The 18,508-nt window shown below is 40.5% G+C and overlaps 3 protein-coding genes across 3 annotated transcripts; 2 read left to right on the top strand and 1 right to left on the bottom strand.

Annotated features, from left to right (window-relative positions):
• Nucleotides 1–2,574: 2,574 nt before the first annotated feature.
• On the bottom strand, nucleotides 2,575–7,881 carry commd5 (COMM domain containing 5). The gene is made up of 7 exons (XM_068325584.1): nucleotides 7,673–7,881; nucleotides 6,947–7,107; nucleotides 5,847–5,875; nucleotides 5,718–5,768; nucleotides 5,527–5,622; nucleotides 5,230–5,305; nucleotides 2,575–3,249 (listed from the first exon to the last, which is right to left on the bottom strand). Exons 1-7 carry the CDS (start codon nucleotides 7,791–7,793, stop codon nucleotides 3,148–3,150), a joined length of 636 nt encoding a protein of 211 aa, XP_068181685.1. The 5' UTR covers nucleotides 7,794–7,881; the 3' UTR covers nucleotides 2,575–3,147.
• A 113-nt stretch (nucleotides 7,882–7,994) lies between these two features.
• On the top strand, nucleotides 7,995–16,077 carry fam199x (family with sequence similarity 199, X-linked). Its single transcript, XM_068325397.1, has 8 exons — nucleotides 7,995–8,053; nucleotides 8,614–8,792; nucleotides 9,339–9,558; nucleotides 9,753–9,911; nucleotides 12,817–12,978; nucleotides 13,336–13,519; nucleotides 13,672–13,775; nucleotides 14,003–16,077. Exons 2-8 carry the CDS (start codon nucleotides 8,626–8,628, stop codon nucleotides 14,174–14,176), a joined length of 1,170 nt encoding a protein of 389 aa, XP_068181498.1. The 5' UTR covers nucleotides 7,995–8,053; nucleotides 8,614–8,625; the 3' UTR covers nucleotides 14,177–16,077.
• A 754-nt stretch (nucleotides 16,078–16,831) lies between these two features.
• smim19 (small integral membrane protein 19) lies at nucleotides 16,832–18,120 on the top strand. Its single transcript, XM_068324937.1, has 3 exons — nucleotides 16,832–17,125; nucleotides 17,230–17,354; nucleotides 17,592–18,120. The coding sequence occupies exons 1-3, from the start codon at nucleotides 16,992–16,994 to the stop codon at nucleotides 17,648–17,650; spliced, it is 318 nt and encodes a 105-aa protein (XP_068181038.1). The 5' UTR covers nucleotides 16,832–16,991; the 3' UTR covers nucleotides 17,651–18,120.
• Nucleotides 18,121–18,508: the final 388 nt, after the last annotated feature.

Raw genomic sequence — 18,508 nt, 5'->3', positions numbered from 1 at the left:
CAGGAAGTGTTCACATAATGACAGATCATGCCGGGTCACACAATCACATCAACAAATTTTACGTATTTCGTAAGCTAATAATCATGATTGTCAGCTACAATGACAGAATTGTTTATCATTAAAACTATTAGGTGATTTTCATTTTACAGTTTGAGGTTATAGCATTATTAAGGTCACCATTAAGTCTAATTATGTAAGTATTATAATTACTTTAAACTTATATTCTTATCATGCAAACTAAATCAACATATAGCTAGACGACCGTGCACAACCCTGAACCAGAGGACTCCTCTCATTATTTCATTTGACCTAAAAGCAGTGGTCCCAATTTGGTTTTATCCTCATGAGTCTTTGAACATGAAAACATTGATTTTAGAATCGCATGGGCGTCATTATTAGTTAGATCAGTAGCTGTCATTAAGACAACTGAATCATTTGAGTTTCAGCTGCTGTTAGAACTTCATTATTTATTATGTTACATTAGTGAATTTTCCTTAACGCCGCGATGTGCTGGCGTCACTTCCAGGGTGAACCCCATGTCTCGCCCGTGGCCAGCTGGGATGAGCTCCAGCCTAACCTGTGACCCACAAAGCAGAAAGGTAACTGGAGATGATTCCGGCTGTTTGGTCTTCAAGAAAATGGATGGATGAATGTATGCATGGATGGATGGATGGATGGATGGACGGACGGATGGTGAATTTTCCATGAGCCCTACATAAACATTGGAGATCGTCCAATCTAGAATGTTAGCAGATCAGACGTTAATGTTTGTTTGAATTTATGGAGATGTCCTGAAATAACTTCTATACAAGGATTGTCAACATAGTCCATGAAGTTAGATGTATTTAAATATTACAATCACCCAACACCCAACATGATTAGGTGTCTCTTATGAAATTCTAGATCGACTTGACGGTCTGGATCACCTTCAAAATGTAAAGAATCCTCTCTAAGGCTTTATTCTACCAGTCCATCAAAACCTTTCCATAACTTCTTGAGTAATCGGGCTACCTGCCATGTCGAAAAACAAGCCAATACTTATAAAACTTCAAGCACCTTTTTAGAACTAATAAAACACACCTCTCACCTCAGTAACCTGGTCTTAGACATGTTGTTGCGTCCATCTTACCTGACATGACCATTAACTTTTAGTGGCTATGCTGGTAGCCTTAACCTGTTTTAGAGCAACTAACTTAGCTTTTTGACATCAGGCTTCTTTCCTAGTAGCACATTGTTAAGCTACATATTAGCATGTGTGCATTTATCATTTTGCAGCAGCTGTAACTTTTGGGCACAAAGGCTGAAACTCCTGAGACTCTGATCAAACTGGAGGTAGAAGAACCTTAAGGTCAGAGTTCAGCTCAGGTGAAGGGACTGGACCAGATGTCAGTGGTTTTATTAAAATGTATTATCATCATTACCTGAAGTGTATCCAGAGCCTCAAACACAGCCTGTCTGCTGGAGGGGCTTGTTGGGTGTGAGCAGGGATTACGGCCCATAATGAGTTGATCAGTGTCGTGTCAGTAGTAGCCGTGCTGCTAATATAGGTCGAGCGGTCTAGCCTGTGAACTCAATCCCACACACAGACACAGACCCTGATGTATGCACCGCTGCAGACTGACACACATAACAGACTGACATATATATGCAAATGAGGACACTAGTCAAGCGTTATGCAAACACACACCAGTCAGATCCGTGTCCCTTCAGATCTGGGGCTTTTGTGCAGTTCTGCCAGATCTTCTAGCACGGACATTTACAGTGAATTACACTGGTAGGAACCAGCAGTCAGTTTCTAAGGTCATCTCACTATTAAGTTATTTGTTATTTGGCTGGGGGTGAACAGTCATCTGATGAGTTACTGCATGTTTGTGCTCATCTAAAATGCTTGAGGTTTCTCATTTAGATGACGATCATGTTTGTGGGACTTCCACATGAATGAATGAAGAAAAAAAGAATGAAATGTGTGAATGAAAAATGTGTGAAGGGTCTGGACACAGATTTCATCCAACAAAAGCCTGAGTTTGAACCCTTGCGGATGCAAAAGCTTGGAGTACCATGAAAACTGAATTTTGATTATTTTATGTATCAAATGACATTTTCAATAGCAGTCAAGCTTTTGAGTGTTCAGAGTGACACACTTTCTATGTACCTGTCCCTTACTTCTATCAACACAACTTTTTTTCCCCGGTGAGTTGTATCCAAACTATAGATCCTTTGGTCCAACCTGTTTGTTCACAACCAAAACGTGTTTGGTGCATTGACTGCAGGTAACACCTGAGGCTCAGGAGAGACTATGTATTGTAAGTCCCATAATCTGTTGGGTGTGGTTTTATTTACATCAGTCTGATTCAGGATTAGACTCAATATTAAACATTCTGAACAAAATCAAAACCCAAGCTGATCCCTTCGATAGTTTTTCTCCACAGTGTAACCAGAGCGATCAAAATAAAACGACAAATCTGACTGGATGTGAAGATTCAATGGGTGCTCATATTATTTGCTGTCTCTCCAGTGTTTTAATTATTTGTAAATACAAGAACAGACTTTATCAGAAATAATGACCAAGAGAAATGATGTTCAAATAGTAAAACATGTCTATGTTATGAACAAAAACACCAAGTAACAGTTAAAACCATCACCTGACTCATTATACAATCAGCCTGCAAGCCAAAAGAACCATTGACAGAAGACCATGAGCATAAAAAAAATATCTTTGTTCATCCTGAAGTTTCAAAAGCATGTGAACAGAATGTTCGGTCTCAGAGTCAGCAGCAGTCAGTCTGTACTCACTCCACCACACCAGAGCTACGGAACAGAAGAGGCTGTGCTGCCGTCTCAAGCCTCCCAACAAAAACCACACATGTGTTCTTATGAACTGTTTTATAAGCTGCACACCTACATCTGTGTCTTTGTATTCACTCATTAGGTTCTCCTGTGGTGCATCCAACTACAGTACTTCATTTTACTCTGTTAAAGGCCAAGTAAACTAGATCGGGTACACTTAGATTACATTATCAAAGAAATACAGATTATTTTATTTTTTTTACACAATAATATCTGAAACTTAGATTGTTACATTTGATTCAATTTACAAAAATTAAGAATATAGGTGGTTTAAATCAGATAACGGCCCAGTGTAGGGAGTCAGTCTTGGATCTGGAGAACACTCCTCTTCTCCAGATCATTCATCTCTTTGAGGATCAGAGCCACATTGTACCGGAGCTCCTGGAATTTGGACACAGGTACCTAAAGAAGAAAACAACAATTCAATGGCGATGTCACACAGACGGGAAGACAAGGAGGGTCACACGTCCTCTAAAACATCATGTTAAACCTTTTTTTTCCTCCAGCTTCTGAAAACCCAATCAGCAAACATGGGATAGTTTGAGTAAGGACCATGGCTAAACGACTGCTAAGAGGAGTTCATAGGGATTTACAGTAGCTAATAAACAACAATTATAAAGAGAGAGAGGGAGGGGGAGAGAGATTTGAGTTTTAAAATGACGTTTATTCATAGGAGCCCAATTACAAGTTAATCACGTTGACAGAAAATCCAAAAGACATTCAAGCAAAAAGGAATTCACATCTAAAAAACAAACAATGGTAGGATTTTCAACAGTAATGTGTGTTTCCGGAACAAAGAAAACATCTAATTTTCCAGGCGTAACTGAACACTTAATTCTTGTTGTCTCTCTTGCCATAACTTGCATCACTGGACTCGAATCACACATGTAGGCGTGTGCCCGTCCACGCTGCCCGGTGACATGAGGACCAATGAGAAAACGGTAAAGACAACATGCAGACTACAGAACGCAGTCGATCTACATGCGTTCATGTGTGAGTACCCATAACTTCTGTGGGTGTGCAGCGTTCAGAATAAAGCATAACCAATATGGAGCAAAGTGGTCGTCACTGAGAGGCAAGGAAGAAACGTGTTGAGCTGTTCCTGTTCATGAATTCAGTGACTGCAGGTGGAAATGACAGTAGTAGTAAATCAGGTTGAAATCCTCTTTTCCTTAAGACTAATGTATTTTGCATGATCTCTTTTATAAATAAATCAATCGATTAAAGTAAACAAAAAAGTTTGGGCAAAGTGTCAGCACAGATCTGACCTCCCTGCAGGATGAAGGTAGGGTATTGTTCAGCCATTTCTCTGCACTAATACAAAAAGAAAATTTTATTATCATTCCTCTGCAGTGAGAACTGAGTCATTGTGTGTTTGTTGTTCCAGGAAAAGGTTACGCGAGGTGACACCTCCCTGCTGTTCATTCAGTAGTGAGTGCAGCAGCCGACTCCTCGGTAATAACAGGAGATCTTGAGGAGTAAAGGCGAGGAACGACCCTCAACACAATCTGCACATGGATGTTGCTGCTTATAATCTTCAAACTTTGCTGTAATCTAATTATGCAACCTACAACCTAGGAGTATGTAGGGCTGTGGTGACCCTACACCTTCCTGTTTGTCTGCAGTAGTAAGTTGGTCTGAAAGCAGCAGATTTCCTGAATTTATAAGGATTACAGCGCCCCCTGCTGACACAGCAGATCACAACTTCAATTTACTGAGTTCATTCATTTTGCTGTTTTTCTCGCTGATGACAAGTTTTCAGAAATAAATCCCTTCATCACCCGTTTTACATCTAGGATGAACAATGACTGTTTGAAGTGGATGTGGATGATGTTATTTTTTTTCTAATCTCTAATTAAATTTGATGAACAGACAGAAGACATACAGCCAGAGATTCAAACTGAAAAATCACTGATAATTCCTTTAGAATAAAAAATAAAAAACTTTAGCATTTCTCTCTATTTCGCTAAGAAATACTTCTATCTTTGAAATAAATGTGTTGTCAAGCAATACAGGTTTAAGTCGGGGTTCCAAGAGATGCAATGCAAGTCGAAACCATTCCCAGTTCTGTACTTTATGAATGCATTTTAAAAAATTTCAGGCAAATTCTGCATAAAGACAGAAACACTGTCACTGATACACATTCAAAATTATATGTTAAATGTTTATTGTACTAGTCCACTGTCATTCTGTTACGTAACAACAGAAACTGGCCTTCATCGGGTCCCTGGCTATTAACCAACTTCTTTCTATGAATAGGATGAATATTAACCGCAGAGCTAACATTAGCCATGCAAACAAAAGCCAGTGGACATACTGATAATGCTATATTTTTAGAGAATTTAAAATGACTAGTAACTTTAAAAACAAGACATCTGTTACCTCAAAGCGATGAAGACTCCCATCTGACAGCTTCATCTGCATCAGAACAGACGGCTGCAGGGCCCTGGCTAAAGAGCTGGGGAGACAGCAGAACCCGAATAGCACAAATTACCATCAGGTTGAAAATCACCCTTCTTTAAGAAATGTGTCCAATGTCTTTGGATTTATTACAAATATGAAGAAGAAAAATCTCTCCAGGGAAGAGATTATTTCTAGGAAATGCCCATCAAAACAAACAACTAACAGAAAGGCTTCAATGATCATCTGCATGATGATAAACAAACATGTAGGCCGTACCTTGTAGAAATGGCAACATCCACTCTCCATTTCAAATCTTCTACTGCAGGGAGGTGAGGATCCTTCTGGGAGGATGCTACTTCCAGAGCTGCACGCCTGCAAATACAAAGAGAGGTCAGACACAGATATAATTGTGTTGTCAGGAAAGCTTCTGACATGAATTTTCTCCAATAAATGAAGCCTAAACATACCGATTACCAAAAACCACACTGCAAAAATCTGAGATGAACTCTTCAGGTACCCTGAAAGACAACATAGAATACAAACATCAATCAGTACATGTGGTGGAAATAAGAGTGTGTATGACCTCCGACCCTTACCTCAGTGCCCTAAGATCTTCTTTGAAGGTCTAAACAGGGACATAAATAAAACAAATGCATATATTAGTAGATACATTCTACAATATTCTACATTAATAATGCATCAAATACCACAGAAGAAACATTACACAATGAATAAAGTGTGTTTTCAGACAGAATTTCATGACCCTAAAACCAACTTAATGGAAGTTAGCCACTGTAATTTCACCATTCATGCCTGTGTTTTCAATGACTGTTTGAAACTAACACAAATCTGATGCGTTTATCAAACAACAAACGGAACTGTAAACCTAATATTGCTGATGGCTGTTATGAGTATGGGTAAGTGATAATCAGACGTGTCCGCCTCAGCAGACGATGTCCTGCAAGACGCAATTTGAAAATCCTCAAGGTTTTCCAAAATTAATAGGAGAAAATAGTGAATGCAGAAATGTTCAAGACTAAAAGTGACAAAATGTCTTTGAATTATTTAAAACAAAAAGATCACCTTGAGGACAGAATCAGCCCATATGCCTTAGCAAAATAAAAAGACCCTTGAACTGAAACACTACATGCACTGATTAATCCTACAAAAACCCTCCTTAGTGGAAGGTCGGGGTTCGGATCAGACAGGAACCCATTTTGGTGCCGATATGGGATTTCTTTTCCAACATTTATTCAACATCTGATTTATCAGGAAATAAAAATAAACTATAAATAAATTGCATGTCACCTGAGCAAAGATGGTGTGGTGGAAACCCAGGTGTTCACTCTTATTCCTTTGATTCTTCTTTCATAAACTTTAAACAGACATTATGCTCTACTGAGTGTCGTCATGGATGTTATTAGTTATTCTAACGCTTTTCCAGTGAGTTGTAGCCATACGTGCTCCCAGGTCAGGTCAGTATGTCTATGACGACTCTCAGTCATCCAGGTCATGGTGGATCCATGCTGAATAAAGACTTGGGGGAAAAGCTTGATGATGTTTTGCCTCTCATCAAACTTCTCCAGTTCTGAAAGGCTGGCAGGGAGTTCCAGATATACTCCCCACCAGCCATTAAGAACTGACCTGAATTTTATTCAACACAGATATCTGTCGGTGTCAGTGTGTTCCAATATACCTCTTGTTTAAATGAGGATGTGGGGATGCGAATGGCTTCAGACAAAACTCTGTACATCCCAGCTATGATGTGACTGAGCCTCTCCTGAGGAATGGGACTGCTCTCTGCTACCGACTTCAGGACATCTCTACAGTCCTTCCCCTCCAGAGCACTGACCACAGCTGGACACAGAACAGACATATTAAAATAGCTTCAAGCACAGTGAACATGAACATCCTCCTGGAAATTTAATGGGAATCAGTTTTGTCAGTCCATCACACTCCAGCAGGGACATTCTCACTTAATGACCAACATTGTACGGTCAGTCATCAACAGTATCTATCGTGAACATTTTAAAAAGTTATCAGTACAGATTCAGGGCCATTTTTAAATTGTCACATAGTGCTGAAAACTTGAAAGGTTTTCTCAAATATTAAATATAGAAGAAAGGAAAGTGCTCCTCAAAATTGCATTGCAAAATGATTTGGGTCTTCATGATCGAATGTAGCAAGAATCCCTCACAGCACCCCATGGAAAATTTTAAAGAAGAAGCTCCACTAGGATTTTCATCTAGACTTATGGAATTCAATATACGCATCAAGTCAAGATCTAGAAAAAAGACAGACTTCTAGGATGCTTTCTGATACATGGTCATTGTTGCAAATACACCTAAACATGCAGACAATTAGTAGCTTTATACGGTTTACATCTCGCCAGCGCTAGTTAGACGTGCAACACATTATTTACCTTTTAATAATTTTCTAAATAACTCTTGGTCAACATCCTTCAGGTTTTTCGACATCGACTCGATTTCTGGTGGGATCCTTCCTCCCAAAAAACTGGAGTCATTTCCATGAGTTGAAGACATCGCTCACCACACATGAACGACCTGCTGAGAGCACAATAACAGCGATATGATGACCGTCCAACACATCCACCGTCGTTTCTGTTTACATGACAACTTCCGCCTTTATGTCACGAGACACGCTCTTCCCGTCTCTAGTCTCGCGAGAATACGTGATCCAGGCTTGTAGTCTCGCGATAACAGATTATACAGGCTCATCGCCAGAGGAAGAAACAATTTGCAAATGGAGGTGGTGGCAATGCTGTTTGTTTGAGCCACAAAAGGTCGGTGTTTTACAATAGGAAGCAATTTATTACAACCCCATGAGATTAATAAACTTCCAAGGTTTATTGCAGTGGGAAAATATTACTTGGTTGACGGTTAATGACTTAGTATACGTTACGTGGACATGTCGAACTTTAGCAGGCTGCTAATGATGTTAGCTTGTGTTTGCTTCAAAACACTGGTTTAACCGGTTAACGACGGCGCGACAAGTGAAGCCAAACAGTTTCAGCTGGTGATAAATTGTCCCTTGGACTTGCTTAATTTCTTACCACATATGCAGTGAGCCAATGCAGTCTGTTATGAAGCGAACACGCTCGGGATGTGATGCTAAAACGTTGATGTTTTCTCGTGTCATCGATGCACGTCAGGAGTTTGTGTTTTCTTAGGAAGAACCGCAGGTGGTTCGATGAGCTGAACCTCAGCAGCCAAACCCGAATCGGTTCCAGTAATGTCACTGTTCCGATGGAAGTTTGGGACGGTTGTTTAGTCTCTCTAAAGATAAATATTGTGAACCAAATGGTCAGCAACTGTTCACTCTATTAATGCTTCTTCTCATCAGGAACTTTCGGCCATGTCTGAATCTCTATATGAGAAGTTTTTGGCCCCGGAGGAGCCTTTTCCTCTGCTTTCCCAAAGAGCCAACCTCAGTGATGTGGGAACACTGGATGTCAGTGACTTTGGCTGTCAGCTCTCATCATGTCACAGAACAGATCCACTACATCGCTTCCACAGTAACAGGTGAGTAGAGAGAGAGAATGTGTGTCATAACACATGTATGTGAAGCTTAATGCCCCTCAGGGTATATGTTGTATATATTTTGCTGCTATTCACGACATGCCAATAATTTAGCGTCCAAACACGCACAGGACAAAGTTGTTTTTCAGGGAGTGAAATGAAGTTTGAAAAAAAAGCTTCCTTATATATTCAGACTCCACCATTTATCCTGCAACTATAAAAAAGGTTACCTGTAATGGTTTGTGGCAGCAGTACAATTTAATTGAAACATAGAAATATTTCGGGCATCATAATTGTACCGAAGATTGCAGTTTTCAAAACTACATTAACATTTTTAAAACCTGAAAAAATGGGTTATTCTCAAAATGTGAAGGCTGTGAGAAACTCATAACTCTAAAAACTGACCTCATTGACAAAAAGTGTTTTTCGCGTCCCTTTTTAAAGTTAATTTGTGATGTTTATATTTAATGTTTTCAGAGGAAATGGTGTTTCCATGGTCCAGGCCCTTGTGTTCGACGTGCTTTAACTGTCACACATTGTTCTCCTCAGGTGGAACCTCACGTCCTGCGGCACCAGCGTTGCCAGCTCTGAGTGCAGTGAGGAGCTGTTCTCCTCTGTGTCTGTGGGGGATCAGGATGACTGTTACTCCCTCCTAGATGACCAGGAACTAACTTCTCTGGACCTGTTTCCAGAGGGCAGTGTTTGCAGCGATGTCTCCTCTTCTATCAGCACTTACTGGGACTGGTCTGACTCTGAGTTTGAGTGGCAGGTTGGTTCTTTTGCTGGTTTGGTAAACTTGATTTGTCTCAGGGTAGAAATTAACATTAGAACCTGCCTGTGTTATTTGCTCGCATTAAATACATGTAGATTTTCTATTAGTGTGAAGTTAAACAGGCGTGTTCTGTCATTCTAATAAATCTGTCCTCTTGTTTCTTATTGTTTGTTTTACTGCTGTTCACCCAGTTGCCAGGAAGTGACATCGCTAGTGGGAGTGATGTCCTTTCAGACATCATCCCAAGTGTACCAAGTTCACCATGTCTCTTTTCCAAGCGTAAGCCAAAGCCTCACGCTCACCGCAACTTGGATGAGTTACCATGGAGTGCTATGACCAACGATGAACAGGTAAACAAAGACGATGTGCTTCTCTGTGTTCCAGTGGTTTCTATTAGTAAATGTTGCTTACTGTTGGCAGTGACACCAGTGAAAGTGACAATTCTGCCGAGGCTACTAGTCTGTGGGTTTCATTTAAACTAGTTTATATTAGTTGAGCTGAGTTAAGACCAAGATTGAGATTTTCCATATACAGTGGTTCCTCTACTTACGGATGTCTCAACTTACGAAATTTTCTACTTACAAAATTTCTCAGCAAGAAAATATTACCTCTAGTTACAAAAGAAATTTCGAGTTATGAAAGGTAAAAATACTGTATGGGCTGATACTTGCAACCCCCACAGATTCCTGAACGCACCATTCTCATAGCTGCTCTGCCATTGGCTATTACCTAGTATCTTCCTGGCATCCCATTGGCTAAGAGGGACCTCTGTGTGGACCTAGATCGGTGTTTATCCAGGGTCCTCGTCATTCAGCCCTCGACCCATGACGTGTTCTGATAGTTTTACGTAAATATATTAACTTTTTGAGTATTCGCTAGGGACCCCAAGAAAGTGACGGAGAAAAGAGGAAAAGAAAAAACGAAGAAAAGTTTTTTTGTCTATACAATCAAAGCAAGAGATAATAGAAAAGCATGAAAAAAGGATGCGTTTGGTTGATCTCGCCAAAGAATATGGCCGTAATGCATCTACAATCGCCACGTTATTAAAACAAAAGGAAGTTTAAGGAGTTTAAGGCATCGCGTGGGTGGTTGGAGAAGTTCAGAAGGAGGACTGGAATTCACTCAGTTGTTCGGCATCGTTAGGCAAGAGCGCATGAACCAAAGAGGGCAAAAAACAATGAGGACAGCAGTTAAAAGGAAAATTAAATTTTTAATTAAATTAATTTTAAATGACGATCATTTTTATTCTTCTTTGTTTTTTACATTACGCACAACTCTCATTTATTGTGTAATAATCTAATCGTAACATGTGTTTGTTACATGTTTTGATGCATTTTTATGCTTCATAAAACATGTCGGAATTTTTGGGGGCTTGGAACGGATTAGGGCATTTGCATGGAAAATGCGTCTCTGCTTACGTAATTTTCTACTTACGTAATTTCTTCCGGAACCAGTTAATTTCGTAAGTAGAGGTACCGCTGTATAAAGATCTACATTCATCACAAGTAAGCATCATCCCTTAGGTGAGAGTCTTGTACTGCCTATAACTGTCTCAGCAGCTACTTGATCTTTCACTTTCATCCAGATGAATAAGTCTTTGTGCTGATATCTTAGTTATGTTATCATTATTGTTATTTAATTGAATGAAATTAATAGATATAGCATCACTGCTAATGTCTATGTAGGGCCGCTTGGGTGCGCTTAGAAATATTCATCTGTGTAGTAGTCGGTCCTGTGGGGCAGGGAAGAATCCACTCACTGCTGATGGATCGATATCAGCAATACAGGTAGTCGCCGACTTACGACCCGTGCAACTTACGACCGACCGACTTTACGACCACAATGTCCGGGTAACGCGGGCATTCCCTCCAGCCACAGTACTCACGCTCTGAGGCTCCCGCGCTCTCTTCAGTCACCACGGCGCACACACGCTGTTCAGTCACACCGTGAGATCAACAGCCCAGCCCACTACTGATGGGCTGGGCTGCTTAGGAGGCTGTGACGGAGAAATGTATGAATGGCGTATGGAAAAACTGTCAAGCGTTACGTGAACTCTTCTGCTGGATTTGAAAGTGACGAAGAACTTGATCAGATTCGGGAGAAAATAGTGAAACTGGCAAAAAACCTCTCCTTGGAGAACTCACGAATGATCGCGCTGTATGAAGAACTGATCGCGCTGGAAGAAGAAAGAGTGGAAGAAGAAGAGAGAAGAGAAGCAGAGAAAGAAGAGGAGGAAACAGAAAAAATGTTCACCACCAAAGGCTTGTCAGAAGGCTTTTCCCTGTTAAATAAACTCCGTGCACACTTTGAAGAAATGGACACAGAACATAGAAACATTTGCAAGGATTGAACGGATGGCAAACGACGCTTTCCGTCCATATTGTGAAATTTATGAGGAGAAAAAGAAACGAACAATTCAGACAAAGCTCACAATGATTATGAAAAGATCGTCTCCCGCTCCCACCAACCCACACGCTGCCCCAGCTGACGATCCGGACGACCCCCAGCCAAGAACCAGCGCTGCTGGATTTAATTTTTACGTAAGAGTCGATTTACGACCAAGTCGAGTTACGACCGCTCTGTCGGTCCCAATCGCGGTCGTAAGTCGGCGACTACCTGTATACAGTAGATTACCGTATTGGCCCGAATATAAGGCGACCCTGATTATAAGACGACCCCCTCTTTTTCAAGACTCAAGTTTGAAAACAGACTTTTTGAACACCAAATTTAATTTTTAAACAGAAAATATTTACAGTACATCTGAAACAAATGATTATAACAATATATTCGAGAGAAAAAGCATGTTGTTTTGCCTCATTCAAATCATGCAAATCTCCATTTTCTGTTATCTCGTCTCTTATTTTCTTCTCTTTTCTTTCTTACCGCTATTTTTTAGTTTTCTTCGTGCTACCGCTATTATTTTTCTTCTTCGTGACAGGGGTTCGCTTTGGCCTGGGGAGATCAGTTCAGCATTCGCTTTAAAGATATCTGGCGCCATCTAGCGTTGTGAATGGGTATAATGTTTAGACCCCGAATGTAAGACGACCCCCACTTTTTTCAGTCTTATTTCAGTGCAAAAAACACAGTCTTATATTCGGGCCAACACAGTACTAGCTAATCCCAATCCATTATTGCAGTTACCAGTGAAAGCACATCATTGCACTAAATAATTAAGTACTTTTCATCCACCTATAGTCTGAACTGTTGTTGAGATGCTTCGGCAGGAAGAAGTAGTGACTGTGTTTCTGCCTCCAGGTGGAGTACATCGAGTACCTGAGTCGGAAGGTCAGTACGGAGATGGGCCTGAGAGAGCAGCTGGACATCATCAAGATCATCGACCCCTGTGCTCAGATCTCCCCCACTGACAGCGAGTTCATCATAGAGCTCAACTGTCTGACTGATGAGAAGCTCAAACAGGTGGGTAGTGAGTATAACACACAGTGGCTTCAGAATAGATCCTGATTTATCCATGAGTAGCGTTTCTGCTTTTATACCTGAAATAAAACTAGAATGAATTTATGTATAGCTTGATTACTTCTGTGTTATATTTCTTATGTTTATCAGCTTTTTGACTTGTTAATAAGACATTGATGTGTCCAGTATCAGTGTCGACTCATAACTGGGTAGAGGTTCAAGTGTTTGTAGGTCCAGTTGTAGGTTAGTGATCAAATAATAAAGAAATTCATTTCTTTTTGATTAGCAAACCACATTTAAAAAGATGCTGATCCTGATCTGTACAACAGTATGTATTTTGTAAGTGTTTGATGTCATCAGGTGCGTAACTACATCAGAGAGCACAGCCCCAGGCTGCGCGCCAGCAGCACCAGAGAGGGTTGGAAGAGGAGCAGCCACAGTAGCGCCAGCACCGGTGGAGTCAGCGGAGTCAGCAGCAGCAACGCCAGCATGGTCAGCTCCGCCAGCTCCTCCACCGGCTCCACAGCATCCAACTCCATAGCAGGTGAGAGGCATGCTGGTTGGCTCTCAGTAAGGAGGATAACGGCACCTCCATAGGAGCTTCGAGGGGCCGTGTCAGCAGTTTTCATTGAATGTTGTCATTTTAGCATGAATTTCAAATGTTTTCCTAACAGTGTCTATTTCATGGTGTTCCAGGCGGTACGGCGTCAGCTTGTAGCGGAAGCAGCGTTGCTAACATCAGCAGAGCTCACAGTGACGGAAACCTGTCCAGTGCAGCAGAACGTATACGAGACTCTAAAGTACGGAACAAGAACGTTTGTAGACGTCTGTTTTCTGTTGACCTGTGTTTGCTTGAGGATGGGATTAGTGGGTGGGAGTTACCTAAAGAGGACCAAACATTTTGTTCAACACAGATAATGTTGACAGCAAATAATGTATTTGAGCTAATTTAGTGCACTGGGGTGTTGTAATACAAACTGGAACATCATGTTCACTATACATGTTTTCTGCCCACTCTGTGTTTCAGAAACGCTCGAAGCAACGTAAGCTTCAGCAGAAAGCCCTCCGGAAGCGACAGCTGAAAGAGCAGCGACAGGCCCGCAAAGAGCGTCTGAGTGGACTGTTTTTGAACGAGGAGGTGCTGTCACTTCGTGTGACGGAGGAGGACGACCACGGTGACGACCTGGACATACTGATGTGACACCAGTGAATCAATCAGTGCTCCCTCTACGCCCGCGCTCTCACTAGTCAGCCGCTACCATAGTGCTTATAGACCACTGATCATGATCGCTGCATGGATTAGTTTTGAGTAGGCTGAGCTGCTCTTTTTTAAGAGTAAAGTCTTAGAGGTGACCTCAGTAGCCTCTGTCATAGCTTCTCATATTGTTTGCTAATACTGGCATAGCAAAGCTAGTGGTAAAGCTAATAGCCATCGCAATCGCTACTACGCTAGCTACACCATTTATATTTCTAATGCTTTGTTTAGATGCTGCCTTTAGTCTGGCCTGCTTATAGCTGGTGCTAATGACCTTAGAGGCTTGCAAATACGCATACATGCGCAATAATAATCCGCTACTTCTGCTTAGGACACTAAACACGACGTCTGCTTAGGTGCTGCTACATCATATATCTGCTACTAACCACACATCCACCACTAGCAGACAGACAGATCAGGCAAGAGAAGCTGAGTTGGGCCACATTTACAGATGATAATCCAAAGAAAACAGGATGGTGAAAGTCTATTTCCTCAAAAGTTACAGGAAACACTATTCAAGTTGTTGATATTCTATATAATTGGGCTGTAAATTTTATCTATCTGCCTTAACATACATTACCATCATACTGTGCACGGCTCTAGTTTAAGCAGCACAAAACCACACAAACAACGTCTAAATGCTAATTTAGAGTTGATGATACTCTCAAAGGTAATTATTGCTAATTTAAAATTTTGGTCCTGAAATTTAACCCCTAAATCTCACCAAAACACGAGCCTTCAAAGTTCTGCTGATCACAAGGGACAGAAGTGTTCTGGTCTGTTTGTATCTGCTGAGTGCTGTGGCCCCATCTTACTCCTGAGGCTTAGAGGGAGCACTGACTCAGTGCATGTTCAAACTTTCACACACACACACGAGTAACACACCGAGTACCTGTGTAATCAATACCTAACAACTGCATTTAATCTGTTTTCAAGTAGCACATGTGTTGCAAATAAATAACAGCATATTTACTGCTTGCTTTTAGTTTTTCCTTGTTATAGATTTGACATGACATTTTTTCCTTTGTGCATATACAGTATATTACTGGGTAGTGAACTGATACCAGCCCATAGTAATGGGTGTCAGTCACCTCTGGTTTTTTGCTATGAGTCTTTAAAGCGTTTAGCTGTTGTGCCACAACGACCTCTGTTGCTTAGTTTAAGGTATCTTTTGATTTTATTGAGACCTCGTCGTTTCTCTCCTACCGAGTCAGATCTAAAGCAGCAGACTCTCCAGCATGTGATCCACTTCACATTTTGGATGATTCAACTACCATAACTTGACAGTATTTTAGTGTTGGGGAAGTCTTAAGGTTTTACAGATCATATTGTGTTTGTGTAACATACAGCTGGTTTGGCGCTTAACGTGAGCTAGTTTCCTCAGAATGGGCATCAGACATGGAGCCACTAGCTTGGCTGTCAGAAGTGCGCTCATTTAGCTCAGTTGAATTTGTGTGATGTATGAAGTGGTGAAGCACTAACACCTAAAACAGCTTTTCGTGAAGTTGTAGCGACCATGCTGTATTTCTGTTTGCTAGACAAAAATCTTTATGTGTGTGTGTTTTGTTTTGACTACATAATGTACAGCTCTGCTGTAACTTGATGAACCACTACAGTATTGGCCTAAAAACCTGCTGTCCTTCTAATGATTTGTGTACTGACCTTTGACCTTTTATTTCAATGGTTTTCTTAACTGCAGCTTCATGCATTCTGTAATTATGCGTTAATCAAACTCTATTTTGACAAATAAGTTAATTTCAGAAATAAAAAAGTGATGCAACAAAGGTACGTGTGTATATGCCATGTAATTAAAAAAGTGGATATTGAAAATAAATATGTAAAAGTTTATTACGTGGTTTGTTCTGTGTCATTTTTGAGAATAATTTTACTCTTGACTTTTAAAAAATCTGCAAAAAATCTGTTTTCACATATATTTTATGAAAGCCAATATGAAACAGAGTTACCAGCAGTTAATGTAAATAATATTAAAGCTTAGACTGGACTTTGTGTGCCTGATGGCTCTTGTTCGCCATAAATATCACAAACATGTTGTATCATAATGTATTTGTGATGGTGTGTTAAGTGCTGCTAGGACAAGTACAATATGGGCTTTTGGGGGTTTTGGACCACAGGACAATGGTGACAGCTTTATCGGTCCAAAGAAATCTTGTGAGTTCAAATGTGTAATTTAATTCATTCATGTACTTGTATATACTTGTTTGAGCCCAATACTCAGTAAATGTTAAATGAAAACAGTATTACATTAAAAAATACTTTTGAAATCCAATGTAGATAGATGTCTTAGACAAAAAATATTTAAAAGCATAACTACATGTCGTTATATATCTTTACACATCAACCACTAGTTATGTGAGAGAACCAGATGTCAATATGTCAGATTACTTTTATTTGAAAAAAAGATTTTCTGTTCAAAATGTTGTCTACAGAAGAAATAAGATGGATTATTGTACATTCGACGGTGACATTTATTTTCAAAAAAGACGTCTTGATGGGAAAGGTTCAAATTGTGAACGGTAGGGGGCTGCAGCAGCACACCGTGGAGAGCGTGACCTGTTCGGATATAGAAACAGACGAAGAAGAAGTGCGGATGTGACGTCATTGCGTATCGTGTTTACATCCACGGGTAACGTTTGTCGCGGTTCAGTTAGCTAGCGGAATAAAGCAGAAGACGGTTTCAACATAGTTAACCTATAAGTTCAACGATTTAATAGTATCGTTTGGATGTAATTATCGTATTTTAATGGGTGCTCATGGGGTTTTGGGCAACGAGCCCGAGTCTATCGACTATTCGGTGCACGAAGCCTGGAATGAGGCCACTAACGTGTACCTGCTGGTTATCCTGGTTAGCTTCGGGTTGCTGATGTACGCACGGAAGTAAGGCCAGTTTCAACCAGCTCTTCATTCCACTACTTGACTATACGTGTTCATGTACTCTCTCTCTCTTCATACCTCATTAAATATACCTCTGTTTAATTCAGAAACAAGAGGAAGATCATGCGTATCTTCGCCCTGCCTCCTAATGCTGGCAGCAGCCCGGAGCCCAACTTCTACGACAGCCTGCAGAAGGTCCGCCTGCGACAGCAGCTGGAGATGTACTCACTGTGTAAGCACCAGTGGAGCCCTGCACACACAACACAGTGTAGATCTGGGATGTGTGCCATTGAGCAGAAACTGTCAGATGGAATGAGACTCAATTTTTATGCACATGACGTCAGGAAGGACCACATAATCATTATTCCCAAAGCCAAGCTCAGATCTGCATAAGAACCTGTGTTTAGTGGTAGAATGTGTAACCTTGATGTAACTGATTTGGGTTTTTTGTTGGTCTTTTGTCTTTTAGCTCGAAAATTTGATCTGCAACAGAACCAGACAGAAAGTGTGCAACTGTCCATGGAATGAGAGCAGGAAGGAATTCATCACTTTCTGTCAGACCACACACGTCTTTGCATGAACAGGACACGGCTTAGATGGCTGATCAGATGTCACTTAGGAGCCTCTGTTCAGATGCTGGTGGTTTGTTTGGCTCAGTGTGAGTTGTTATCATCCACATTCTGTTGTCTCCTCTTCAATTACATATGGATTAATTGTAGCTCATGGATGGAAAAGGAGGACCAAAAGGCACTGAGGGATCTTACAGGACTGATGTGTGGACTGATACCAATGAGACGCCAATTTGTTGCACTTAGAATAGGATTCTTTTAAATGTTCTAGTTTCATTTTTACATGCTTTCAATAGTCGTTCATCAGCTGATCGTAAAACCACGTGTAAGGAAAAACCTGAAGTAACTCATGTTGGAATGTCTTAATGATCAGAACTGAGTTGATTTGAGTTGAATCAATAAAGAGTAATTGAAAAAAGTTCATCTGTAGCCAGCTAGTCATGTGTCTTTCTACATGCTAACATTAAAGGACCAGTGTGTAGGAATGAATATATTGAAATATACTGAATATATTTTCATCGGTGTATCGTCTAGACGGTCATTTTCATAAATCTTTCACATTTCTACAGATCAGATCAATCACCTGCTCTAGACAGGAATGCTACTGGTACTTTTTGTGGTCAAGTTTGATAATGTTATACATATAATCAAAAAACCACCGCTGGATGTCAGAATCCTGCAGTCTGGAAGTCTTAGATATTTTTGATTAAGTGGGAGATGTCTCATGTCCAACATTTAAGAAAAAATTATTTTCAAAGATTGATTTGTCAGTAGAATGGGATAGATGTGTTTAAGATGTAATTAATGTCTTCCTTTG

The sequence above is a fragment of the Antennarius striatus genome, chromosome 10, assembly GCF_040054535.1.
Source record: "Antennarius striatus isolate MH-2024 chromosome 10, ASM4005453v1, whole genome shotgun sequence".
NCBI lineage: Eukaryota > Metazoa > Chordata > Actinopteri > Lophiiformes > Antennariidae > Antennarius > Antennarius striatus.
This window is presented reverse-complemented; position numbering and strand designations above follow the sequence as displayed.

Coding starts and splice junctions, on each gene's coding strand:
- smim19 (XM_068324937.1), top strand. CDS start 16,992: ATGGGTGCTCATGGGGTTTTGGGCAACGAGCCCGAGTCTATCGACTAT. Junction 17,126..17,229: donor TTGCTGATGTACGCACGGAA/GTAAGGCCAGTT, acceptor TGTTTAATTCAG/AAACAAGAGGAAGATCATGC. Junction 17,355..17,591: donor GCTGGAGATGTACTCACTGT/GTAAGCACCAGT, acceptor TTTGTCTTTTAG/CTCGAAAATTTGATCTGCAA.
- commd5 (XM_068325584.1), bottom strand. CDS start 7,793: ATGTCTTCAACTCATGGAAATGACTCCAGTTTTTTGGGAGGAAGGATC. Junction 7,108..7,672: donor ATTTAGAAAATTATTAAAAG/GTAAATAATGTG, acceptor TTCTGTGTCCAG/CTGTGGTCAGTGCTCTGGAG. Junction 5,306..5,526: donor GATGTTGCCATTTCTACAAG/GTACGGCCTACA, acceptor CTGTCTCCCCAG/CTCTTTAGCCAGGGCCCTGC.
- fam199x (XM_068325397.1), top strand. CDS start 8,626: ATGTCTGAATCTCTATATGAGAAGTTTTTGGCCCCGGAGGAGCCTTTT. Junction 9,912..12,816: donor CTATGACCAACGATGAACAG/GTAAACAAAGAC, acceptor TTCTGCCTCCAG/GTGGAGTACATCGAGTACCT. Junction 13,520..13,671: donor AGCATCCAACTCCATAGCAG/GTGAGAGGCATG, acceptor ATGGTGTTCCAG/GCGGTACGGCGTCAGCTTGT.